The 27,416-nt window shown below is 40.7% G+C and overlaps 1 protein-coding gene across 1 annotated transcript; it reads left to right on the top strand.

Moving 5' to 3' along the window:
- Positions 1-3,204: 3,204 nt before the first annotated feature.
- Positions 3,205-26,646, top strand: EIF4E (eukaryotic translation initiation factor 4E). Its single transcript, XM_071555895.1, has 7 exons — positions 3,205-3,280; positions 12,108-12,214; positions 13,870-13,965; positions 15,869-15,932; positions 17,793-17,906; positions 20,391-20,530; positions 21,552-26,646. The coding sequence occupies exons 1-7, from the start codon at positions 3,263-3,265 to the stop codon at positions 21,664-21,666; spliced, it is 654 nt and encodes a 217-aa protein (XP_071411996.1). The 5' UTR covers positions 3,205-3,262; the 3' UTR covers positions 21,667-26,646.
- The last annotated feature ends 770 nt before the right edge of the window (positions 26,647-27,416 follow it).

Genomic DNA, 27,416 nt, shown 5'->3' with positions numbered 1-27,416 from the left:
GGCTGGGATTTTCTGGCTGTATCAATGATACCTCTTCTCTTTCTATCTTAAGTTTCCATTTAGTTTGAAGATGATATCACTTGCAAGGCAGCCACATCACTTCTGAGCATTTTGTTTATTATGTGTTAGTTACTTGAAGAAAAGATGACAGTAGCTCATAATCCTCTCATTGCTACTGTAATAGCAATGTTGTTGGATAACTTCTGATGTCATCCTTAGAGGCTTTCTGCTTCCATAACTCAAGAAATCAAAGAAAAACATGTACCAAACCACAACACATGCTTACTTCCTATTTGTGTGGCAGTAAGGTAGGCCATGTTCTGAATTCAGCTGTAATATATTCCTCTACCTAATTAAACATTGTTAATAAGCATAGCTGTCTTATAGGGAACTTCATGCTGTTATCCCTCTGTTGCATAAGAAAAATGAAATAGCCAAATGCTGTATGACATTCATTCATTTGGTGGTTAACATTCATTTATAGTTCTTCTCAGTAAAATGACATTCAAAGCTATAAAATGTATGTCTGTGCACTTGGTTCATTGAGAAAGTAAAGAGAAAATTAAACACAGAAGAAGCTGAAGAAAAAATGATCAAGGAGGAAGACAATTCTGAATGAATTTTTTATGTTAAGAGACTTAAAAGCAGGATTAAAACAGGCAGTCAAAGAATGTGCATGGCTGCCAAACAAGTAAAATGGAATATCAGATGGCAGCATATTAGGCAAATAAATAGGAAGACTTATTAAAAATTACTGTATTCACAGTAAATAGCCTATAAAGAATACTCAGGAGCTAACTTTTAGAAAATGGGTGAAGTGGACAGTATGTCACTGGATAAAAAAAAGCTTCTGCATGTTTTGATGTATTTTTAAATGTACAAATGTAATAGATTATGTTCTTATTTTGCCATCTTAACCTGATTTAACATTATGCATTTTAGGGAGAAATATTTTCTTCAATTTCTGTTTTATTGCTGGGATAAAGATATGTCCCCATTCTTTTACTTTGAAAACTGTTACAGTATTTATTTTATTAAAACAGTATTATAAAAGGTTAAGAACTTAAATATATTTTTGTTGTGTTTTTCTTTAGAGCTATGAGGTGGAAGAATAAAAAAATATTACTTTATTGAACCCTCTGCCTTTGTTAAATAAAAATCAAATAACACTAAAATTAATTTCATGGCTGGGATTGCCTGGTTTAATAGGCTGCCCAGGGGACTGGTGGAATCACAATTCCTGGAAGTGTTCAGAAAACAGGATGTGGTGCTTATGGATAGGGTTTAGCAGTGGCCTTGGTGGTGCTGGGTTAATGGTTGGACTCTGCATTAGAGGTCCTTTCCAACATAAAACCTTTATGTGATTTTACTGCTGCTCACATACAACTTCCCACAGAACTGGGGAAGAGGTGGGAAGGCTGCATCAGTGGGCTGAGACCAAGGGCATGAGGTTCAATTCGGTGAAGTGCTGAGTTCAACGCTTTGGCCACAACCACCCCATGCAGAGCAACAGGCTGGAGGCAGAGTGGCTGGAAAGCAGCCAAGGGGAAAAAAAGGAGCTGGGAGTGGTGGTGGTCAGTGCAGAACATGAGCCAGCAGTGTGCCCAGGTGGCTAAGAAGGCCAATGGCATCCTGACTTGTGTCTGGAATAGTGTGGCCAGCAGGACCAGGGCATGGATCATCTCCTTGTCCTCAGCACTGGTGAGGCCACACCTGGAGTGCTGTGTCAAGTTCTGGACCTCTCACTTCAAGAAAGACAGTGAGGTGCTGAAGCGAGTCCATGGAAGGGTGGAGCTGGTGAAGGGTCTGGAGGGTAAGTCCTATGAGGAATGTCTGAGGGATCTGGGGTTGTTTAGGCTGGAGAAAAGAAGGCTCAGGGGAGCTCTTATTGCTCTCTACTTGAAAGTAGGTTGTGACAAGGTGGAGATCAACCTTTTCTCTCAGGCAAGGAGGACAGGACAAGAGAATAGAGCCTCAAGCTGTGCCAGAGGAGGTTTAAGTGGGACATCAAGAGGAATTTCTTTGCAGCAATATTGATTGGATATTGGAATGGGCTGCCCAGGGAGGTGGTGGAGTCACCTTCCCTAGAGGTGTTTAAAGACAGGCTGGACATGGCATTTTGTGCCATGATCTAGTTCTCAGGGTGGTGTTCAGTCATAGGTTGAACTTGGTGATCTCAGAGGTCTTTTCCAACCTAGTTGATTCCGTGATTCTGGAAGTGCCTTTCACTTTTCCTTAATCCTACAAACTCCCGTTTTCCCACAAATGGGAGGCATCCCACTTTCGGGCTTGGCTCGCTGCTGACCTGTGACCTCCCTGCTGGGAGTGTGGCCATACCCCAAGAGCAGCAGCCTCGCTCCTGGGATTTGCAGGTGTTGGACACCTCCCAGGATGTGCCAGTGTTGTACACCTCCTGGATGTGCAGGTGTTGGACACCTCCTGAATGTGCCAGTGTTGGACACCTCCTGGATGTGCAGGTTTTGGACACCTCCCGGGATTGTGCAGGTGTTGGACACCTCCTGGATGTGCTGTTGTTGGACACCTCCTGGATGTGCCAGTGTCAGACACCTCCTGTATGAGCGGTGTTCCTGCACCGAGCCGTGGGTACCTCCTGGCCACCAGGTTTGGGAGGAAGCAATTTCCCTGTTTGCCACCTTTTCCTGCCTGGCGAGCATAGCTCGCTGGCCGTGTCTGCGGTAAGTCAATTAAATGCAGAATGGGCAAACGATCGAATTAAATGGATCCAACAAAGTGTGGGACCTGCAGCACCGGCTCACGTCAGTCCTGCCGCGCTGTTAGCTCTTCCCTGGGGAACAGCGGGCAGCGAGAACCACTTCTGCCCGGCCAAAGTGAGGTGCAGGTGCTGCTGGCGGTGCCAGTGGCAATGCCAGTGCCTAATGGCAGTGCCGGTGCCAGTGCCAGTGCCAGTGCCGGTGTCTAATGGCAGTGCCGGTGCCGGTGCCAATGCCGGTGCCGGTGCCGGTGCCGGTGCCGATGCCTGTTCCAAGGTCTGCCATTCCCGCCCCGCGCCGCTCCCGCCGCCAGGGGGCGCCCTGCAGTCCCGCCCGCCTCTTCCTGCCGGGCGGGAGCGGGAGGCATTCCCAGCGTTCCCCGCGCGCCACGACTACATCTCCCGGCAGGCACCGCGCACCCAACGGCCGCCGGGGTCACGTGGCCGCCGGGCGGCCAATCGTGTGCGGCTCGTGGCCTTTACCCGCCCCCGCCCCGCCTCGCGGCGCGTCCGCGGTCCGAGCGCTCTAAGATGGCGGCGGTGGAGCCGGTGAGTGCCGCGGTCCCTTCTCCCGCCCGCCTTCCCATCGTATTCCTCCCGCCGCATCCGCGCCCTCCTCCTCCTCTTTCTTCTTCTACTCCTCATCCTTCTCGAGGCACTGCGCCGCCGACCGCGGCGGGCCCTGGCCGGGCGGGCGGGAGGCGGGTGGCCGGCAGGCCGGCGGGGAGCGCACGCTCGCAGGGGCCGGGGCGGGGAGGGCGGTCGGGCCGGGGCCGGGACAGGGCAGGCACCGCCGGCAGGGCGCGGGGCCGCGGGCGCGCCCGAGGAGGGCCAGGCGGGAGCGGGGCGGGCGGCCCGGCGAGGCCCATTGTGTGGCGCCCCGGCGGCCGCTCGGCCCGCCCGGCGCATGTGGCGCGGTGGGGGTGGCCATGTTGGTTCCCGCCGCGGCGAACCCGAGCCGGGGCGGCTCCGAAGGGCCGGGAAGCGCCGGGGCCGGCCAAGGGGCCCCGCGGGGAAGGGGCTCCCGGCCGGTGAGTCCCACATGCGCTGCTGGGGCGGCTGCTGAGCCTCGACAAATGAAATTGCCTTTTTTAGGCTATGTCATCTTTGTATTTTTATTCAAGGGGTTTTTCAATATATATCTTTCATGATAATTAAGTATTTCCTTCTTTTTCCAGGTATTAGGTTATGTTCATGATACTATGCTCAGTTTTGTAAACGTTGTCCCAGCCTGCGCTTCCATAAGCTGGAGCATCTGGAAGTGATCCAAGTAGAGTTGTTATTCTAATCCCACATGATTGTGTATCATGAGGAGTGGACAGCAGAAAACTGGGTGTTAGGGTTTTAAGGAAACACAGTTAAGGAAGGCCAGTCTCTTGCTGCTGCTGCGCTTACCAGCTGTGAATAAATAGCCAGTGTGCTCTTTGGAGAGGCTTTGTAACATTTTTGTTACATTGGTAACATTTACACGAATAATGCTTCAATTGGAAAATCAGTGGGTTTAAATAAAGGTTAATTTTTACCTTTCTCTGTAAGGGACATTGTTCCTTCTCTTAATGTTTTTTTTTTCTGTGAATAAAAAAAAAATTATCCCCAAGGAGGAGGTTGAAGTTGGCCAGCATTTATAAATCACTTGGCAGCATTTCTGAGCAGAAGGAATGCCAGTTATTAATACAGCAAGACAGATCACCAGCACACACAGTGTGTTCTTCAGCCACAGTGATGGTCACTTGTTTTCCATCCAAAAGCCAGTCTTTTTGAGCCGTAGGCCACATATCTGATGATGAGAGCTTCCTGTCAGTGCAGTGCTTTGCTATGGCTGTGGAGCTGAACAGGAATTGTGATAAATAATTTTTAATACTCATAGCCACTAGAAATTGAAATTACTCTAAAGCCTGGGGGTGTGTGGCTTTCTGCTCTGTGCTGCTGGCAGAAACTTGTCTTCTCTGTTGTTCATGCATCGGTGTTAAGCTGCACATTGAGGCAGATCTGGGCCCCACTTTAGCCAAAGGTAAACAGTTGCTCTTGCCACACCATTTCCCAGCAGGGTTGGTTCCCAGTTCACCATAAGCAGTTGTGCTGAGGGGTAAGAGTGGAAGATGGGGCAACACTCAGCTGTTCAAATAATGCAGTTATTCGGTGTTCTGCTGTAGCTGAAGTGTGTTTGACTTCAGGAGTCAGATACCAGCTGTGCTTGCTGATTTTCAAATTGAACTAAATGATGAAGTTTTTGTTTGTTGTTGGTTTAGGTGACTCACTTCTGCCTAAGCTTAAAGTTAGACTTGCTTGGTGACTGAGGTCAGAGATGTGCAATGTCACAGAAATACTGTGTGCTTTCCCGTCAAACAATTTAATTGCATGTGTGGGTAGGATTACCTCTTGATCATAGGGAAGCCTTTCTGTTGTTGACCTTCAAAATCTGGACATGGGTTTGTAGAGATGTCAGCACTGATGCTTCCCTGGTGTGAAAATGTGTCTGAGGAAGTGCAAAGTATGACTGAGGATGGGTTTGCTGGTTGTTTTTTGGGGTTTTTTGGGTTTTTGTTTGTTTGTTTTTTGAATGTAGGCTCCTGCTAAAATCAGTGATGCTTTTAGTACTTCCATGCTTTCAAATTATCAAGAGGCTTGAAAAATGCTTCAAATTCTTCACAAATATGGAAACCCGAGTTTAAATTTCTGTAGAGTCCTATGGAAGCTGCTAAGAAAAGGATGATTGCTCTGAGTAAATACAGACCTGTTGCACAGGGCAGGGCCTTAATTCTCCACTGTAGGGAAGACTTCACCCTTTGCAACACTGACAGGTTAAAATTCAGTTTTTCTTTTGCTATTCATATTTTTCTCTAAAGAATATTCTAGATTGACTTGTGAGAATTTGCCACAGTGTCCTGTTCGAGTGAGGATTATGTGATCAGATAACACTGCAAAAGTCGACAAAGTCAACAACAAAATCAGTAGTAATACTTTAGTAAATAGTGGCTTGCCAGAGGTGACTGTAAAATGTAGCCACACAAAGCCTGTGACTTTTAGGTGCATATAACTCCAATGCATCATCCCAATTGGAAATGGGCATCATGGTTCTTTTTTTTTTTTGCTTAATGGCATTTATTTCTATAAATGGCAATTCTTGTGAATTTAACTCTTTGCTTTCTGATGCAGCAGTGAAGTTTCACTGGCCAATAATCTGAAAAAGGCTTGTTTAAGCAACTAATCCCTAGTAGATGACACTCAAAACTTATTTTATCTCAGGGAGTTACGTAGTGGTGCAGGGCCTTGAAATTCTGGAAAGCTCAAAGTACCTCCTAAAATTCTATGTAGGCTGAAAGGTATTTCTTTTGTGTTACTGCAGACAGATAACATGTAAGGTGAGTGTTCAGATAGACTTGCTCTCGTTGCTGGGTGTTTCTGCTGTAAGTCAGTGACCTGCTGAGGTTGAAGTCAGTGCAGCGTCAAACTGCTTTGTCGTGAACGTCAAACTGCATTGTTGTGAACGCAGCTGCTCGGTCATTGCATCTGAAGTGATGCAGGATAGATGTACCTTTCATGCTGTTTGATAATTGAGAGTATCTGTCAGAAGCTTAGTAAGTTACGTTTCTGTTTGGATACAAAGCTTCCTCTAAGATGTGTAGTGTGTTGGGCAACTTCTAAATCTTTTGAGATAAACATTTTTCTGATTTGGAAAAAGGGCATTTCACATAACATATAAAATACCAAGGTAATGCATAAAATAGCACATGAGACTGAGCTGTGTTTTGTTTTCCATGTACCTCACCACCTGCCAGTAGCATTGGCAAACTTCAGTGAGAAAATGTGTCCGTTTTGGCAGCTTTGTAAAGTGAAGACAGTTTGAATTCGAGGGTATAGAGAGGAGAATCGAATAAGGGATCTTGGTAGAGAGCCTGCATTGAGGAAGAAAAATGCAGACTTGAAAAGTGAATTATTGCGTCTTTTTCCTTTAATAAATTTGTCTTTCTCTTTTGAAATATTCTAAAGTCAAGCTTAAACTTGAGTTTAGATACTGTTTTTAGCTTACAACAATCCTCATTTCTTGAAGTTGTAGGACCTCTTGCTCTATAAAGTATTCATGCTGTGAAGCCACCAAGTGTGTGATCTGCAGATCTATGTGTGCTCTGTTACACAAATGTCTTGTTTGCTGCCTGCAAGTGGCATTGTCCTTGATTCTGTATAGTGGATGTAAAATGGAAAACTTAAAACTGTTTTAAAGTCTTTTTTTACCTCAGTGTGCACAGCACTTGTTTAAACGAATGATGTTTTAAGTAGTGCTGTCTCATGCTCAGTGCTGTTTATCCAAGTGGATTGTGTGTATTGCATCCTTTGCAATCATGAGATCTCAGCAGTAGCATGTCCAGCACTATTTGAAGACTGACCTTTTGACCCTTCATATATTATACATTGTTTTAAATTCTTTTCTGAAGCTTGAATGTGTTCTATTTTTTCTAACCGATAGAAAATTCTATGCTTGGCTGTACCAGTGACTCAGAATACCCACAGAAATGTGGAGTGCTTTTGTGTAGAGGTGTGCAGGGAGATTAGAGGCTTTGTGTCCCTTCAGTCATCTGAACTGTGCTCCTTGTTTTGGGAAGCTTTTGTTTCCTTGTCAGAGTGCCTTAGAACTAACAGTGTGTTAGATGTGGAAAGTCATCCCATGGGTAGATTTTGTGTTCCAGTAGTAAAGGCAACAGCAGTTCTGACTCGGGTGAGAGGTGTCAGCACAAGGGCAGCTTGCTTGGGCAGCTGCAAAATCAAGAGATACTGAAGCATTTTGATACTCCTCGTGACTTGTTTGATAACAATAGTCAGAAGGTTGTGAGTTAAATGGATTCTTACAAATGTATGGAACCCATTTTTCCACAGTTCAAAAGGGCTATAGATATTCTTTATCTTTTAAAGCTGAGGTGATGTTTCCTATAAAACCTCTGTGACTCTTTCACTTAAGGCTTTTGTTCCTGTCCTCCTGTACATGTGTTGCACTCCTGTTACAATTTGAGGGGATGTCACTCAGCTAAAATCGTTTGTGCTCCTCCTAAAAATCTGTGGTGTTCTGAATAACAGTGTAGGCAGTTAGGATAGTTGCTCTGTATTAGGCCTTGTTATGTTGCATCTCGAGATCTTTCCTCTGTCCTGGTGTCTGGAAGTCACTTCACACTGTTCAGTTGGTAACAGGTGCCAATTGCTGCCTCTTACACACACCGTGTAGGGTTTTTACTGCTGTGTATTCATTGCTCAGAGTTGCATATTGGCTCATCACTTGGTTTTTCTTACAGGACATAATACTCACTTGTTGGGTGGGCTTTAATATTTTTTTTGTCCAGAATATTTCTAAGTAAATAGCTCTTGATTTTTCTTCTTGTCTTACGAATTGTTACCCTGACTGTCGTGGGGCAGTCACGTGCAAGAAGCAGAAGGACCAGCAGGCCGTGGACATGGTTTTTCCCTAGATATCAGATACTGGGATGTGCAGTTTTCTCATTCTGTTGGAAACCGTAAACTAAAACTCTGGAGTGTATCTTCCACTAATTAATTCTCTTGCCCTTCATCAAGAGTGCATAATAGCACTGGGTTATGTCCTTTTAGGCAATAAATGTTGTGCTCCCTCAACTGGCCTTGCTGAACAACTTCCCTGAACAATTAATGGCATGAGCGTGGTCTGGGCAGCATCTGAAAGCACTTGGTAAAACCCAGTCAAGCTTGTTGTTCTCTTCCATAGACAAACCTGATGAAGCAGTTTTCACTGTAAATGCTGTTTGTTTCCTGTCCTGGTGACTGTGCACACCTTCCTTTGATATGTTGGTCATTATGTGCTGTGAAGAAAGAGTAAATAACACCAATTAACTCTGCAAGTGTCAGGATCCAGTAATGTGCAGATACAGCGTCATTAAATGCTGAGTAGGCAGATGTTTCATGGATTTCTGCAAGCTGATTCCTACATCAGAAACCATGTGGGTAGTGAATAAATGTCACTTTTAATTATGTGCTGTCCTGTGTATGAGAAGTGGGATTGGCCATATGAAGCTTTCCAGTTCATCTGGTAATACCACCCTATTTTATTACATATATTTTAAAAGCATCAAACCCAATGGTTACTTGGTTTAATACCAGATGCAAAGGCAATTTTAGGTTAAAGAATGCATTGGTTGTGAGCAATAGTAAAGTATTATGAAGGTTTTTAAATTTAGTATTCCAGAAAGCACTGGCTGAGTCAGTCTGACTTGAGGTTAATAGTGTTGCAATTGTAAGGTTTGAAGGTGTGAATTCGTAAAATGTGGACAGTGTAACATTAATTCATGTAATATTTATAGAATAGAATTCTACTTAATCTCTTGTAGAATTTCTTGGATACCTGGAACAGATTTTGAATGCCAACTAATGAACTTACTTCCTATCTGACTAATCATGAAAAGTGCTCCCATATACAAACACTTGAGTTAGGGATTCAGAAGAGGGAGATAAAGGTAAGATGAAAGGAAATAGGTATTGATTAACCAGTCAAAACAGAAAATGTTTCTTTTTGTTTTCCTTGATGGCTGTGGACAGTACAAGAAAAGCCACCTGCTTTAGGCTTCTGTCTGAGCCCGGCCAGAAAACTGTTTTGTGATAAGCTCTGGGACCAGCTTTGTGTCTGGTGTGTAGAACTGTACCTTGGTGGGGCAGCCCGGTGCTTCAGGAGAAGTCTGTCCTGGCTGGTGTAGTTTTTGAGGGGAGTGGCCCAGTCCTGAGTTCAAGGTCATGGTTGGCTGTCATGCTCTGTTTTGGACAGGAGCTTGAAATAAGGGTTAGTCTGAGTTTCATTAATGCTGCATAGATTTCAAAATGTCTAAAGGGGCTTGTTATTGTCACGGCTTGGCTAAAAGGTTTGTACTGCATCAGATGTCTTCTGTTCATCCAAAAATGCAGTTTCATGTATTGTGTGAAGGGTAACCATTGGTGTGCTAGACAGATATTGAGACTCAGTGCTTTTTTTATTTTTTTGATCTGGGGATGCTACTTTAATCCTTTCTGATGTGTTGTATTAGAAGTTATGAAGCTGCATAGCCTTGCATGTGCTCAGTGGCTTTCTGTTGATTCTTCCAGTTTATACAGTTACGATACTTCTGGAAGAGTTACCAGGGAAACCTTAGAATTAGTGTTTTGTATAGTGAAAGCTGAGCAAATGTGAGATTCTCAGCTTCTGAAACATGATAGTCTGCATTCAGTAAGAGTAAATCTATTTGTAAAACTTTATAGTGTCATGGCACTTGTAAATGAGTTGTAAATATTAGATATCACAATTGTGTAGTGTTGTGCATGAAGACAAGCTTTAGCACAAAAACTAGAGCTATGCCTAAAGATTAACCAAGTTTTTCTTGTATGGTCACTGTATTTGCATGTGAAACGTGTCTAAATGTTCTAGTTAGAAGTCCCTGAAAAGGCAGCACTTAAATTTTAGTTGTCTGTACTTGGCTCTTTGTAATACAAACAAATGAGAACTTGGAGGAGGAAAAGTCGTCCTTGGGGTGTCCAACAGCTTTTATGCATTGACTGTCTTGATTTGTTGAGTGGGGTGGTTGTGTGTGATTAAAGATGTGTTTGATACCATCAACTTAAAAATAAATGGGGGTAACACTAGAAATTTTATTCTAGATTGAATTTGAAGAACTTGCAAGTTTTTTGAAGATCTGTTTAGCTTTTTGTAGTATTACATTGGAGGAGATGCAAGAGATTGTTCAACACTGTTCTTCCTTGGGTTTGTTAGTGATGATGCCTTTGGAGAATCTTCAGAAAGCATTTCATTTTATAAAGAGGCAGGAAATTGTACTGTTTGCCCTTTGGACTGTGTAAATCAAAGCACTGGCCGAGTGCTTGTATTGGGCCTTCACGTTCCAGTCTCTTTGCTGTGAACAGGAATGCAAATGAGTGTTTGAAATGTGATGTAAACCAGCTTTTGAACTGAGGGGTTTTTCAGGTGAGCTGTAAAACTAAAGCGTATTTGATTATTTTTAACCATAAAGGAGTCAATTCTCTGATGTAAAACACATCATGCTAAATATATTGGTAATGAAAAGGAAATCCCTGTTAAGACAGTTCTTTAGATGTTATCAGAGGAGTTTGCCAGCACGGTCTGTGAACACTGAACTGTGTTATCACTTCAGATCCATTCTGCTTTTCGGTAGGTTTGGTGTGAGGATAAACTTAGTTGTGTGGAAATAAACTGTTCCTTTAATTAAATGACTTACCATTACTTAATCTCTCCCTATGTTAATTTGTTCTCTTAAGACTAGAACGTTTAAATTACTTTTTAAATACTACTTTTGCACTGCTGCATTTAGAAATGACTGGAGTCTTTGGGTCTGCTGTAGTTGCTTTTGGTTTTACTACTGACATGCTTTTTCTGTCATGGAGTCAGCTGTGCAGGCATTTTTGTGTTGGCTGCAGGGAATGAGCCCCAGTCCTCATTCCATGTTTCTGTAATTTTCTAGCATGGCTTGCCAGACTGGGGAGAGACAGTGGTGACTGGCAGGGATGCTTGGCCTCACAATAAAGCTTTGTACTCTCTGGTTTGAAGGGATGACATTAGAATTTCAAACCTGACACAGTGTCTTCTGGAACCGCTGACAAAGCTGAGGGGGTTTGCATGCAAAGAGAATATATTTTGCTACTTTGTGTTTAAGTATGTTTAACATTTCTCGCCCTGTTTGTAGGGAGTTGAAAAAATAACAGCTGGAATCAGTCTAGTCTGTGCTAAACCAGTAATTACATTTATTTCAGTTTGAAATTTGAGAATTGATGCATGTTTTAATTCTGCTGTTTGGTTCATGATGTAGCAGATACAAAAATAACTACGTACTGACTGGCTTCTGTCTGCTTGCAAGAATGGATTTCAGACATCAGGAAAGTGGGTATATATATCCTACTTGTGTTAGATTTTTCAAAATAGCAGGGCCTGTACACCTGTTTCCAATGATGCTTTGTCAGAAACTAATTAAAAATAATTTTCTTTCGGAAATCATTACTCCCTAAATTTATTTTAGATGTGCATCTTCTAGATAACATAGTGCAATATATATTTCTGAAATAACTCTGGAAACTGTTTCAAAATTAGACAAGTATTTAAAGTAAACCATTCTGGAAACCAATGACATGAGAAGCAAATCACTGAACAGCAGAATGTGAATGCAGTTCCTGCTCATTGTAGAATGTTCAGGCGTTGAAGAATAGAAGGATACAAGTTGTGCTTCCATGATGTGATTCAAGCTCCTTAATCAAAATGAACTGTAGGAACTCTGAGCCTCAGTCTTCTTAAAGTTATTTTAAAGAACTAAATCTCCTCAGTAAAAATTGAGAGGAAATGTGTTAATGAATAACTCCTTTCTTCAAACAGGAAACTACTCCTAACCCCCAGCCTGCAGAAGAGGAGAAAACAGAGCCAGCACCTAGTCAGGAGGTTGCCAGCCCTGAACAGTATATTAAACATCCACTACAAAACAGGTAAACAGTACAGAACTGTGGTTTTAGTTTTGCCAAAGACAGAAAAATGCCTCTGACTTTGTAGCTCTTGTTTACCTTACATTTTCTAGCAGTATTTTGAGAGTTCTTGGTTTTTGTGAAGATTTTTTTGCTATGAGGTTGCAGAGGAAATAAAATCTGATCCAGTTGTTAATAATCAGAGTCTTTTCAGATAGTGCAGTTACAGAAGCTGGAAGGTCTTTGTAAATTTTCAAAATACAGCCAGGTAATTGGAAAGAAAATGGCTTTGCTTTTAGCTGGAGATGAGCAGAGCTTTTTTGCTTTTATCTGGTGTGTTTTAATAGGCCAACACTGAGATGAAGTTGCTGCCCAGCAAAACTGGAAAACTTTGCATTCTGCCTCGTACTTGGGTAAATTAAGGTGCTAGTGCTAAAAACTTTAGTTAAAATTATAGTCAGTATTAGTGAAAAATCCAGGGCCCTTTACAGCTTCAAAAAGATGCTCTAGGAAGTGATTTTCTCCAAGTTGTGTGAAGAGTTAATGGGAAATGCTTAGTACTTAATGCTGGTAGGTAGGTAAGTGCTGCCCCAAAGTGAACCTTTTGCCAAGTGACACCTTGCTCTCTTTCTAAGTTTTGAGCAAGTGTGGAAAACCATGTGACCCTGTGGTTCTGTGCTGCATGAATCCCTTTTTGCTTTCAAAGTTCATCCTTCCTCTGTTTCCTCAATACACCTTGACTGAATTTGTGCTGACACTCCTTCACAAATAGTAATGAGGTTATTACTGGAAAGGAGTAAGCTTTAAAACAAGGTTTGGAATGGCAGGAAGGGTCTCAGAACTCTAGATTGATATCTGGTGACTCAAAGTTCTCTGCTGTGAGAAGATAAATCTACTCTAGTGCTAACCTGAGTGATTTCAGTACTGCTGGAACAATCAGAATGAAAAATAAACCTGTTTGGTTAAATGCCTCATCAGGTATTCTGTTCCAGCTTTTTACATGATGCTTTTTGGATCCAGAAAGGGCACTTTTGTGTGTGGGAGGTTCAGTTTATAATGTGTTGCGATTTGTACTCAGCAGAGATGAAATTTTTAATTTAGTTTTATATATGCTGATTTTAAAACTTAAAGCAGTCAACTTGGGGAGTTTTGAAATTGTTGCCATTAGTAAGGTTCCCTTTTAAAATTTATGCTTTCCTTGTATGTACTTGGAAAGCTTTCATGTCATTTATGCAGGGAAGTGATATAATTAGCTTGTGTAACCTATATGAGGAAATTACTGGATGGGGAGCTGTGCTCCTCATTTGAATAGTTGGTGGTGTTTTATTCCATGATCAGTTATTTGATGTAGTGCATTAGAGTTTAGCAGTGGCTGCAAGGAGAAACATACAACATTTAGAGTCTTAATTCCAAAAATATTTAAAATATTTGCCTAAACAGATTAATCAAGTTTGCCACGATTTTTGTAATGGGAACACAAATATTATCCGTAAAGATTTGTATTAGAGAAAAGAATTTATCATGTAACTTATTGATGAAAACTGCCCTCTGTGCTGATTAATATCTTAAGGTTTGCCATTAGTTTGGGCATAACAATACTAATAATTATATCTGTGTATATATATGTGTATTTTTAATACACTTTAATTTCTAGATGGTCTTATTTTGTTTTCCTCTAGATGGGCACTCTGGTTTTTTAAAAATGACAAGAGCAAAACTTGGCAAGCGAATCTTCGTCTTATCTCAAAGTTTGATACTGTTGAAGACTTTTGGGCGTAAGTAAAGATTTTTCTGTCTGCTTGCTTGTTCTGGGATTTGTTGGCAAAGCTTATGCCAAAGTCAAAACCCCCATAAAGTGTTTAATTAACCACAAATTATTGGGTGTCATTTGAAATATCTGCAGAGTGGAAGGTGGAGTCCATCTCATGTGAATAGAGTTCACACTTTCAGTGCACGTTGTCTTGCTGTGATACTGCAACACTGCTGACATTATATGGACACGGCACACGTGTAGAAAGTCTCATTTGTGCAGTTTCCATCTCACCGGAGCAGGAACTTGTACATTCTGGTGGCCAACTGATTCACCTCCTTGGCTCTACATTTTGCCCCATCATTAATTTCTCAGACTGCTGGCTCACCTCCCATGTTCCAGGATGCCTGAATCTGGAGCGTAGTGCTTGAGATTCATGTAGATTAGTGGCATCCTTGGAAGAACTTCGTTGGAGGTTGCAGAAGAAATGCCTTTTATTTGAATTTGAAAGTACTTGGGCTCCAACTGCAATGACAAAGCCTTTGAAGGTGGGCTGTGCTTTCCAAACATCTGCTTCAGTAAGATTTGGGTGACTGTGTTGAATGATTTTGCCTGTCATGATGAAAGGCAGAGAAAATGCAAGTGGCATTAAATTGAGGGTGAAAAACAGCATTGTCCCTTTCTTAGTGTTTTATGCTACAGCGAGGTTTTTAAGGTTTTTGTTCCATACTTTTTTTTATGTGATCAGCAAGAGAGAGAGATGGTGCTTAAGTGTGATAAGGTGTGATTAGCACCAATACAGAAGAAAAATGTTTTAACATTTTCAGTAACTTTACCAGTGCAATTGTCACAGGGAAGGGTGTGGGATTCTGGGCTTGAAACCAGCTTTCCCATTCCTACTCTGGGCGTCACCAGTGGCTGAGTGAACCACAGTTTGCAGACTTGGCGTATGTGATGTGGGCTTTAAACAAATTTAGCTGCCCTGTTAAAGTTGGTTAAGGGTAAGTTTTGAGCTTCTGTAACTAAGATTGTTTGGGGAATGAAATGAAGTACTTAATCTGGGTGTCTGCAGTAAGGGTATAGAATCAGTCACAAGGAACTGAGAGGTTACACCTCTTCTTTGGCTGGAGTGTGAAATAGGTGTGTTGTTCTGGAAATAAAATGTTATGGTTAAAGTAAACGTGCAAGAGGCAAGCTGGTAAATCTGTAACTGTGCCTGATTTCTCATTGTTAAAACATCACAGGAGTGAGTTTGCTTTTTGGTACTGAACTGTGCCTGGATGTTGGTTGGTCTTGGGCTCCAGGTTGCTGTAATGTGTGCAGGGCTCTTTCTGAAGTCTCACCCTGACAGGGTGGGGGTCTGGTGGAAAAAGTCCTCTGTCTTCTTGGTAGAGCGGGAAGACAATGTGTGCTACTTTGAATGTTTTTCTCTGAATTTCATAATTGTAAGTTTAATTCTGAATATGTTTTGTTGTCTGTCATCTGTTCTTACCTTTTGAGCCCTTAATTCAGATTGTCAGGCCCACAGCATTCATACCTAGAATACTATATTAAATAGCCAAGTTGAACTTTCTCTTAAAAAGACTGTCTGCAGTGAGAGTAACCTTAGATAAACAAATATTCTGTGTGTGTATATATATATGTACAGAATACACATGTATGCAAAACTTGTGTCTGTGAAAACTCAGTGAGTTGTGTTCGTAATAACCTTCTTAGGACTAGATTTAAAAGAAGCGTTACTGTAGGAACCCCACAAGTGTTCATGAACTGGTTTCCATTCTGCTGCTTTAAGCCCAGAACATCTTAAAGTTGATGATTTAATTGTTCCTTAATTTAGGGATTTTCTTTGGTTGTGTCTTAAATTCTGTAAGAATTTTGTATATGCAAATGATGCTTAATTTTTAATCCTGCTTTTTTCCCTCCAACAGTTTATACAACCATATCCAGCTCTCTAGTAATTTAATGCCTGGTTGTGACTACTCACTCTTTAAGGTATGCTTGCTAACCTTTTTTCTTTTATCTATCTATCTATCTATCTATCTTCCTGACTAAGAAAGAGACAGTCCAAAAATTTCACTTAAGACATTCAGGAACATGGGTGGGAATATCCTAAAGGTGTTAATTTTTTTTTTTGAAAGTCCCTAATATGTGCTGTCTGAAAAATCAGGCTGTCACTACTACTGAAAATGCAAGGACTTGCTTTAACACACCTCACAGACAGTACGTTTTGATCTGTTACTGTTTGTCTCCATTCGATGTTTGAGATATTTGTGCAAATAATTAAGTGTAAATTTTTTTCATATGAAAAGTTTTCCAGCTCTGTCACTTCATGTGACATGAGTTAAAATGTCTACAGGAGGCAGCAATGTTCTCCGGTGCTCTTTGTGGATATTCTGAGCCAGATGCACAGTGCTCTAATTAATTTTTACACCACCAGTTAAATGCTGAATTACTTGTGTGTGAAAGAGAAGATTGTGTCCAACATGGAACATAAAGCGTGCTAAGGAAGTGTCCAAAGGAGTGAACAGGAAATGCTCATGGGAAAGAGTACATGAAATCATGCCTCAGCTGGGGTGAAGATCTGAACTGGAGCTCTAAATGAAATCCTTACCTCTTGGAAGTGCTTCTAACATACGGCTTCCTTTCTGGATTCAAATACCTGAACAGTCCCTGAATTGCTGCTGCCTGGTTCCTGCTTTGCTGTAAAGCACAGCTGTGGGCTGGGGCTCCTCAGCAGGCTGTGCCTCCTTTGTAAACCCCAGCAGCTTCATGTGGTAAAGAGGTGCTGATGCTTGGCTTTGGGAAGGTAGTGATATTCTTGATGACTGAGAAACCTTACTGGAATTCTGAGAAGGCCCGTCAGAAGTTAGGGTATCTGTGGATCATGCTTGTGTCTTTTGCATGAATCCTAAATTTGTGTCCTAAGTACATGTATCTATTTTGTTTGCTTATCATTAAGCAGTAATAATTATATAATTGCATGTAACAGGTGTAAATTGGCACTTGGAGGCTCATGAGCAATCTCTTACTGTTGTCCTTCAGTTGTGACCTCGTAACAGTGACTCTTCAAGGTGATGGGGCAGTTTAAGCTCTGCAGCTGCCAGTGAGGGTGTTATATTTAAAGTGAGCTGATACCACTCCATCTTGCATGTTGAACACAGTTTTCAGCTAAAGTTCTGTAGTCCAGTTCTCTTAATGGACAGCTCTTTACTGAATTCCCTTGTCCAGAAAGTCATTCAAAAAGCAAGTGCCTAAAGTGCAACCTCGCTGGTGGATCAGCACATCCAGAGTAATTTAATTCAGTGCAGGGCCATTGGGAAAATGTGAATCTGTACTTGCTTTGAGAAGATATGTTGATTTTCTTTTTTTTTAATTTTAATTTTGGCCCTGACAATGAAAACCCTCTTATTCTTACCTTGAGTGTGAAGGAAGTCAGTGAGATAGGCTGCCAAAGGTGTCTGTTTCAGTGAGATAATCTGTGCACATAAGTGAAGCCCTTTGCCAATGTTGCACTCAGTCCAAGACATAAAATGACTCCAGATAAAATTAGCAGCTACATCCTGGTTTCATGCAGTGCAAAGTGGGTCATTGACTTTGCCTGTAGCCTCAGGTTTTTTTAATATAATGTGTAGCTAAGACTTTGCCTGGGCTGTGATTTTTCTGTAGAAATACAAATTCATTAAAGGAGATGCACTTGTTAAGCTGTTTTACAGCTTTGGTATTGGTGTGAGCGTGCACTTAATATTGGACTATACATTTTTTTCTTAACTTGCTATTTATCATTCGCCTTTTGGTTATTCTATAGGCAAAATACAGATTGAGTCTGATTTAACTTCTGGCCATTCTCTGCAGGATGGCATTGAACCCATGTGGGAAGATGAAAAGAACAAGCGAGGAGGACGATGGCTAATTACACTAAACAAACAGCAGAGACGAAGTGACCTTGATCGCTTCTGGCTAGAGACAGTAAGCACTATGGCCTGACTGACTGGTTGCAGCTGAAGAGTCTTGTGTTTTAAAATATTTTTAACTGGTTTAGTTTTTGTGTGCCGCACTAGTCAGCAGAGTGTCCTGTAAGTTTTTATTGACAGGCTGTATTTGAAACATGATTTTTCAATAGTGATCCTTGATGTAGTTGTATTTTGTTCAATACTTTGTTGTAACAGGCAGAAAGAATTCTGCAGGACAGATGAAGCTTTTCCTGTGGAATGCAAAGAACAGCTGTTGAACTACTGTGAAAGTAATACATTGTCTTGAGTGTAACAGATTCAACTGCTTAAATATAAAAATTCTTAACAAATGCCTTTAGAAAAATGAATAGTTTTCAGGTTTTGGCCTTGCTGAAACAAGGAACTTTCAGATCTATTTTTGTTCTTTCTGTAACACTAGGATAGGCAAGTAATAGCACATTCATCCTGTATGTACACTATAAATATACTTTTTTCTAGTGCTATTATCTCTGAGTAATAGATTTTACTGAATGGTAAATATGTTTTGAGAGATTGTGTGGGTTGCAGTACATGTGTTGTAGAAAAGGATCTGACTGTATTGTCTCGGAACTGCCTTGGAACAGCCTAGAACATCCAGGTTTATGAACATGGATTGCAGACAGGACAATGCACAGCAGTCTTAGCAAATCTCTGATCCTCTTTCCTTGTTTCTGTGAGAGGCAAGAAGTACTGCATCCCTTTGAAAGGGAGAAATGGCCTTCAGAATCAAAGCCAAGACGTCAAAAATAGCTGAACTTTTTCAGGATCTTTCTAGTCACTGTAGTTGTGATTTGAAGGAAGGATTTGGAGAATTACACTGCTAGGCAGTATGACTGCATGTGAGTAAATTAATGTCTTGCTGTGTGTGTTTAGCCTACATATGGATATGAATCCTTATTCCTAAGAGCCACTACATGTGGCTTGAAAACATGTGGATAACCTGTGTAGACTGAAGGCTAGAGGGCTCTGCCTCTGGGAACCTGAATACCCAGGTGATTGATATGTGCTCTAAAGCAACCCTGTCACTTCCAATTCCAGTAATTATATGTAACCAGTTTTCTCAAAAAAAAATCAAACCCTTTATTAAAACTCCCTTTTGGAACACATTTTTATTGTAATACAATGATCTTAACTGTAACCTAAACTTGATTTGAATAGACCTTTTTTTTCCCTGTTTTGCAATATTCTTGAAGAACGTACCTGACTAGTGTTTGAGCATGGTAGCCATCTTTGCTTGTATGGGTACTAAGGCTGTTGATTAATATTTTGCATGTTTGTGTGTGGTTTAGTCTTGGCCATTCATGGCTTGCGTTGTCCAGTGAGTGTGTGGAGCCTTCGGTTGGGTGTAACATTTAAAGCATGTGTCATTATACCTGATTCATTCATTAGCACACTTTGCCCTTTTTGTATTTCCTCGATGAAGCCAACCCTCATAGGTCTCATGGGTACTGTAAAAACTGATTTGTTTGAAAAGTTGCAAATGTGTTGACTTTCCAAATGTTCTAAGTGATGATTCTGAAAAACTGATATAATAGCAGTGTATTTAATGTACTGTGCAAGTGAATTAAACAAGCATCTTTGGAGATTAATACTTCAGTGTGCAGAAGGATCTTTAATTCACATGGACTAGATGAATCTGTCTCAACCACAAGAAACTGTAAGTTTTGAATATGTGTATTGCTTGTTTTACAAGCTGCAAGTTGAAGATTTCAAATACTACTTTCCCAGTTAGCATCCTGTATGGGGATGTGACCCCACTCAGTCTGATGCTCCTGAAGTGTAATACCTCTGCCAATTCCAAGCTTCACCAGTAGAAACGTATCTGGAAGAATCTTGTGTTACCTGCACACTTGTATTGGTGCACTTGCATTACACACTGTTCAGGATCCCTGATGCCCACTGAGAGTTTATGGAAATGCTGAAGCTTCCTAACTGCTGATGGAAAGTAACACTCGCCTGAATAGCACTAATCTGGCTGCAATCTGATTTACTTGTGATTTAATAGACTTCAGCATTGAAGTTAATGTTTGTTACATAAACAGTTCTTCGTAGGTTCTTCCTAGATAATGTATGGAAACTCTTAAAATTTTAGATTAGTCTACCTGTGTTAAATGTACTTTAGAAAAAATACATTCCTTTTCATTGTTTCCTTGTTTTGGACTGGGAGGATGTGGTGAGAGGCAGGACTGTTTAAATGGTCAACTGTGTCAGAACTTTTAGCTGGTGGGAGAGGAGGAGGAATGGAAAATTCAGAATAGGAGGAACATGCCCTACTACAACTGAGTTTATCTTCACTTGTAACATTTGGAACTCCAAGAAGACATTGCAATAATCAGAAAATGATGCTGTATGGCAAGTGGCTGTAGGCAGCAAAATGTAGTATTCTGCAGTCCTTGTGTACACTGAGTGCTTTCCTGTGGAGAAGGATTCTGACTCTGAACTGCTGCTTTCTGTTTTCCAGCTGCTGTGCCTTATTGGGGAGTCATTTGATGACTACAGTGATGATGTGTGTGGTGCTGTTGTTAATGTTAGAACTAAGGGTGATAAAATAGCAATATGGACAACTGAATGTGAAAACAGGGATGCAGTTACGCATATAGGGTAAGTAACGTAATTGACATCTTGAATATATGAAGTGTGACCATGCATTTAAAGCCAGCTACCCTGAGAGGGATTACACTTCAGGAAAATACAGTCTGTGCAGAGCTATATCCCAAGTTTAAGCAATTCTGTCCTGAAATCTCTATGGTGTAGTTTTTTGTGTGGGTGTGTGCTAGTGACTACTTTCTTCTACTGCTGCACTCCCTTCACTGTAGAATAGAAATAATGAAGAATTGGACACAAATCTTGACAGAAGTTTTCATTTGATTTACTTGATACCTGTAGATAATGTGGGTTCAGTGTGCCAGTTTGTAAAGGTGGTAAGTCAGTAACAGTAGAGCAAGGTAGTGTGTTGACCATCAGCTGTCATATTGCCATAACTCCAGACAGGAGTGGCCATAAGTGGCTTGCATCTCACTTGCACTATGCTAAGGAGCACAATGTTCATGTCTCAGGCAGGTACTGCCAGTTCTTTCTCTTAAGACAAGGTCCAAGCTGATTTTATTTAAAGCTTCTGTTGGATAGCTGACCGTGTCCAGTACCAAGGGGGTCTGCTTTCTATCAGTTAAAGAAAAAACGGCAACCCTCTGCAACCGAGATGTGCATGGTGATAAAACTGACTGTTCCAGGGAATTGCTGTTTTATTTATTTTGGGTGAATTGTGGACCGTGGCTTCCTAGCTGTTTTGTTTGTATATTGGGAATACAGCTTGCTGGTATGAATGGTACACATACGAACGCAATAGAATCCCTGCCTTCTGCATTAGTGTAGTCATGGTAATTTTTTGCAAGAGCTTGTTGTATTATATATGGTAAGTAATTTTACAAAACTGTAAGTGGATTTTAGATGCAATAGGTTAGAAAAATCACATCTTGAGTCCTTTATTGGTATCTGAGAAACTGTTTATAAATAGGCAACTCTTTTGATGGTGTCAGCAGATATTAAAAGCAGGTGTCCTGATACTAATTCCTTCCTAAGAACTTTGCTTAAACTGTTGTTCTATTTTTTTTTTCCTATCCAGGAGGGTATACAAGGAAAGATTAGGACTTCCTCCAAAGATAGTGATTGGTTATCAGTCCCATGCAGACACAGCTACTAAGAGCGGCTCCACCACTAAAAATAGGTTTGTTGTTTAGGACAACACCTTCTGAGTATTCTTTCATAGGAGACTGCGTCAAGCAATCGAGATTGGGAGCTGAACCAAAGCCTCTTCAAAAGCAGAGTGGACTACATTTAAATTTGATTTCCATCTAAATGTTGCTAAGATTTGTGAGAAGTCTCATTCGCCTTTGTCTTGTACTTCTGTGTTCAATTTTCTATTTTGGTCAAAGTAACCATTACATCGGAATTTTAGTACACTTCACCCCCCCAAATCCATGAATGTGTTTCTGGCCCACTCTGTAATAGCTTGGTAGAAACATTACTATTAAAAAAAACCTGTTTATCCACAGTATTCAGAAAAGAAGTTGCATTTCTGTACCTGCAGGAAATTACTCTGTTCTACCTTTGCATTGTATGCAGTAACATTTTGCTGGTTTGGAAAAAAGTAAGGTGCATACAGTTTTCTAGCAATTTTTTTATACAGCATCATCTTTGCTGTAACCTATGCTGATGGCTGCTAGATTAATTTATTTGTTTTCCCTATTTGATAACATTAGTGATATTTTGATTTCTTCAGTTGTTTTTGCTCATGTAACATTTGGTGAAGAATCTGGGAATATGACAAAGGTGGAATAAACATTAATTTTGTGCATTCTTTGGTAATTTTTTTTTGTTTTTTGTAACATCAAAGCTTTGCTACAAACTTATGCATTTCAGTCAAATCAGTGATCTGTTTGTGTGATTTCCTAAACATGAATGTGGGGTTTTTTTAATGTAACACCATAATTTACATTCCTTACTAGAAATAGTATGTCTGTTTTTGTATCTTATGCTGTATTTTAACACTTTGTATTACTTAGGTTATTTTGCTTTGGTTAAAATGGCTCAAGTAGAAAAGCGGTCCCATTCATATTAAGACAGTGTACAAAACTGTAAATAAAATGTGTACAGTGAATTGTCTTTTAGACAACTAGATTTGTCCTTTTATTTCTCCATCTATACAGCAAGTATTTGTACCTCTTGTGACAAGGCAGTCTCTGCTGTGGCTTCTATTGTAGTAGTGTCTTCCAAGAAAGATGAAGTCTGGAGCTGTAGTCTGTTGAAACTTTTAATAAATCTATTAGATAGCACCCTAAATCAAAGTGGAATTATATCAATGTGACTACTGTTTTCTTGGTGGTTGGTCTAATTGATAATGGTTTGTGTTGTTTCTCTCTTGACTTTATGCCAACCAAGAATTTCAAGGGTACACAGAAAGCTGTTTAGTTCCAGGTAGGAGTTATGCTAAAAGTGCTTTAGTGAGTGATTCTGCTCTAAAGATATAATTCATATGTAAAGTACAAGTAAAGCACACTAGAGATATGGCTATAAAACAAAAGTATATGAGGATCTAGATAGTCTCTTAGGTATCCTACTAACTGAAGTTTCACTTTGTTGTTTGAAAGTTGCTGTGGGAGAGCTGTAAGTTTGCTTGACTTGCAGGATGGGGGGGAATTTTGAGGGTCATTGAGTTAACTTTTTTTGAGGAAAAGATGAGAGCTTTTTCTTTCCGCTCATTTAAAGCAGAGTATGCTGCATCAGTGCTTTATTGCTAGTTTCTAATTTTCTTAGTGTGATGTACTTAAAGATCTTGTCAGGGCTATGTAGCCTTTCTTCAGTTAAATGTTAAGGCAGGTGCTTACTGGGGTTTTGATCTTTAGTAACTCCTTAAAGCATGTTTAGTCACTGTGGCAATGAAGCTTCTCTTGAATCTGCCTGATTAAGGCACTGAAGTGTCTCATGTGTGCTAAAATAGACTTGAACACTTTTTTGCACATTTTATGAGAAATGTGTGTCATAAAGAGCATATCAGACTATACCAAAAAGGTCTGGATCATTAATTACAGTAATGTCTGGATCATTATTATGGCTGTTTAATATAAACACTGAGAGTAGGCATCTGCATCTAATAATACTATGTCTTCAGTATTGGTCATTAACCAGGATAGCTGTTGGATGTGGAAAGAGTTATTAAGACGGTTTTTTGTGGATTCTGGTGAAACTGGTTGCCTGTCCTGATTCTGGAAGTGTGCAAAGCAAGTCAGATTTGTTTAATAGGACCATTGGTGGTAGAATATAGCAGTCCTTGCCTGTTTTACAGCTTCAGCTAATCATCAGTAATGCTTGCATGCATGGGAATGTAAAGATGAATCAACTTCCTGAGTGATGACATTAGGTTGTCTTTGTGTGTGTGTTTTGGGAACGCTGGCCAGGCTCACTCAAAGGAGTGTCATCCAGAAACGTTGGTAGTGCTGCCCTCTTGTAAAGAGTGCTGAGATTAACCCGAGTGCTATTGTGAGAAGCACATAGTATTGGTTTTGTTTCATTTCAATGCAAGGATGAGTGAAATATTATTTAGGGTAGCAGCATTTTGTTCATCTAGAAAAGTGAATTTTGTGTGTGTGTGGTCTCAGGTTCAGGCTCACAAACCTGTGTAAGCAGCCAGGTGACCTGCACTGAAGTATCAAAACCGCAGGCAGGTTGGTTCGGGCTCTTGGCTGCTCACATAGCAATTGTGATGTTTCTAGAAGACTTGAGGGAAAATTAGCTGGCATAGTTGCTTTATCAAATATATAACCTATGCCTCTAATTTACTGCTAAAAGAAGCAAATGACCATGAACCTAGTCTTCTCCAGCTTGCAAATCACTTTGTGCTGCATACTAATGTTCTTCTGATTATAATGGTGTGGTTTATACGTGTGCTACAGGAGAAAGCTGAGAGCTCTCCATTCTGTGTATCAAGAAAACAGCCACAGGCTCATGAGAGGAGAAAAGCAGTAAATTTTTAAGTATCTACTATTGGTGCAAACATTCAGTGTTGGTAGACTCTTAAAGGGGTAGCCATTGTCAATGTGTGGTTTTAGTAAGCTTGGGAGTCCAGAGCATCTCTTCAGAAGTGGTTTTTTTGTGATACAAAACCAGCAGAGCAAGGAAAGAAAGGAGAAACTTGCTGTGTTTGAGGAGGTGTAAGAATGTGCCAGTGTGAAGATGGGGTAACAGATGAGGAGTGTGTGTGCATTGTCAGCTTCGGGGTGTACTGTAAGTCTTGGGCTGTGTGATGTTTTTCATTGTCACTGTGTGTCTTGCTTTGCTGTCACTGTCTTGTTTCAGACTGTCTCTAGGTCAGGAAACTTAATCTTACACAAGTTCTGGAAACAGTGGCTTTTAGACAAGCTTGGACTGAGCTCAAAATTTCCATCCTACCTAATAGAAAATCTTCCTACTGAAATGCTTTGAAAAAATATTCTCAACTCCATGGCACCCTTACTAAAAAATAAAAGAATGTTGTGCTTCAGTCCATAACAGTGATCTGGATCTTCCCTTTGGTATGACCTTCCATGATTGAAAGCTTTATTTTTGAGTCCAGGCCTGATGGATTTAAAACTAAGTTTTAAGTGTGCCCTGTCCTATGTTGAAGTACTCAATCACATAATTGAGTTTATTAGTTAAACCCATAAAGCTTTCAGACTGCCTGGCACTTAACCTTTAGATGACTTTGTCCTGCTAAAAACAGTCAGTGGTTTCTGCAGAAATTTTTTGTGAGTAAGTTTTGGTTATGTCTTAGAGGTTTTTTAATGAAGAATTTGTGCCTTTTCACACTTGGGCAAGAAACACTCAAATGAAAATTACATGACCAGTAAGGAAATAGTTCTATCTGTTTCACTTTGAGACATTTCATACCTGTCTACCCAAAGTTTAGACTCAGAACAGAAGTGCGGAATGTAATAACAAGCACTGTGAAACCAGTCCTATGGAATGCACTTGCTGGACTTCTCCATCAGTTCTAAGCTCCAGAAGGTGTTGAGTCTTGAAGGCTTGCCAGTTTGATCTCTGTGGGACACCCATTCACTTCAGCTGCTTGAACAGATGTTCTGCCTTTTAGCTCTTAGTTTTGCGTTTCATCAGAGTTTGTGTTCAGGCATCTGGCTCTGGCACTGCAGCAAAGCCTTTAATAAGCACTTAAATTCCTTTCCCTGTGATAAAAACCATGGTCACTCCTGCTCTTGCCTGGTGGCTGCCTGGCACTTTCCCAAAAGACTATGGGATTCCCTCCTAGCCTTTCTATTTCGAAGTAAAGCAGGTTCTGTTGTCCGTAGATAAATGTGAATTGTGGCTGTGCACATGATTGTTATGCTTCCCAGCATTAACTTGTTTTGTGTGATGCCTTAAATGTAAAAACATCCTAGCTGAAGTCTGTCTGTTGGTATCAGTTTGCCTGCTAATCAAACATAACTCAGACTTCTTATTATTTTTTCCTGCTAAGTACTGAGTGTGTGACAAGTTAGGTGTGAACTTGTGGGGTTTCTGGCTGTGTGGGGTTTGTGACTGCCTCTGCTTTTCTCATCTCCATTTTTCTAAATCCTGATACTTTTCAAGCCTTAGTAAAACATGTTTAATAAAGGGAAAAATTACACTGAGTCTAGTCACTGCTTTTTTTAGTCACTGTGATACCATGGAGAATTCCAGGTGTTGCTAAACCCAGATAAAGACTGTGTGTGACTTCTTTGGCATAATAATCTGCTTATGGGATTTCATTTTTTTTAGCTCTAGCCATGTAAGTATGATAATAGTGAAAATGATACTTGAAAGTGTGTGTGAATATATCGTATATAAAGCAAAAATGACTCATCTATTTTTTCAAAGTAGAAAACTGTTTTGTTATTTCTAAAAGGTTTCTTTGACTTTCTGTAATGAATTATTGGATTTTGCTTACAATAGCTAGTTTAGATAATCCTTTTTCCTATGTTGTGCCTATTAATGTTATCAAAGAGTTGGAGCCAACCTCATAGGTGAGGTTTGGCATTCTTCGAAGTAAAGCTAGTTTTTGAGCCTTATCTTCCTCCGTATGTACAGGGTAGTTTATCCTAGTGCATCTCACCCTGAGCCGTACAAATACACAGAAAATATGATGGGAAATTGGAAGGTACTACTTTATTTCTGTAGCTTGAATGAAAATAAAGTTTCTGAGGAACTAATGTCTCAGCTTCTTGACTCTGTCTGGGATGTAGAGAAATACAGATCAAAGATAAATGAGTATGGGATTACGTGGAAATGTGTGTTCACTGTTCAGTTTGGAGTTTGTTTGTAGCTGGGGCTCCCGCAGCTCACCCACCACTAAGTCATTTTAATGACAGCAGATGACAGTATTCTCTTTCTGTGGCAATGCACGGTGCTTATAACCTAACCAGCAGGTGTGATTCTCCAGAGAATCTGATGCATAAACATTTAATTAAACAATTAAACACTATCATAACACAAAGGCACAGTAGGGACAGAGAGGAAGAGCACAGACTCTGGGTTACTCTTGAGTGTCCAATCTCATGTCCTGCAAGACAGGACAGAACTTGAACAGAAGTGGTGTGATAGAATTGCAAAAAATCTGCGCTCCCCTTGTTTGCCAGAGTTCCTCCAGTAGGAAGGAGTAGTCTGAATGTGCTGATGTAGTGGCACCAGCTAGCAGGGAACTGCAAGTAAACTCCTAACAGGAGCTCCAGTTGTACCACCGCAGTGATGCTGAACAGCTGGACATGGTGTCTTGAACTTGCAGGAGGGGTTTTGGTCTGTGCTGTCTATTTTGGAAAAAAAAAAGCTGTCTCTGTAGGTGTATCATTGCACAGCTGTGCCCTTAATGCTTGAGACTTTTTTGGTTTTTTGGTACAAAAGTAGATGATTGACTGCAGTAAACTGACTTCACTACCTGGCCTCAGTTCATCTCGTGTGTTTGAAGTGGGAGTGCTCCTGTGTA

This window comes from Pithys albifrons, chromosome 5 (genome assembly GCF_047495875.1).
Source record: "Pithys albifrons albifrons isolate INPA30051 chromosome 5, PitAlb_v1, whole genome shotgun sequence".
Lineage (NCBI taxonomy): Eukaryota > Metazoa > Chordata > Aves > Passeriformes > Thamnophilidae > Pithys > Pithys albifrons.
The sequence above is the reverse complement of the archived record's forward strand: the minus strand, read 5'-3'. Positions and strand labels throughout refer to the sequence as shown.

Excerpts from the sequence above, each read along its gene's own strand:
- EIF4E (XM_071555895.1), top strand. Across the intron at positions 13,966-15,868 it reads ACTGTTGAAGACTTTTGGGC|TTTATACAACCATATCCAGC; the intron begins GTAAGTAAAGAT and ends TCCCTCCAACAG. Across the intron at positions 20,531-21,551 it reads GATGCAGTTACGCATATAGG|GAGGGTATACAAGGAAAGAT; the intron begins GTAAGTAACGTA and ends TTTCCTATCCAG.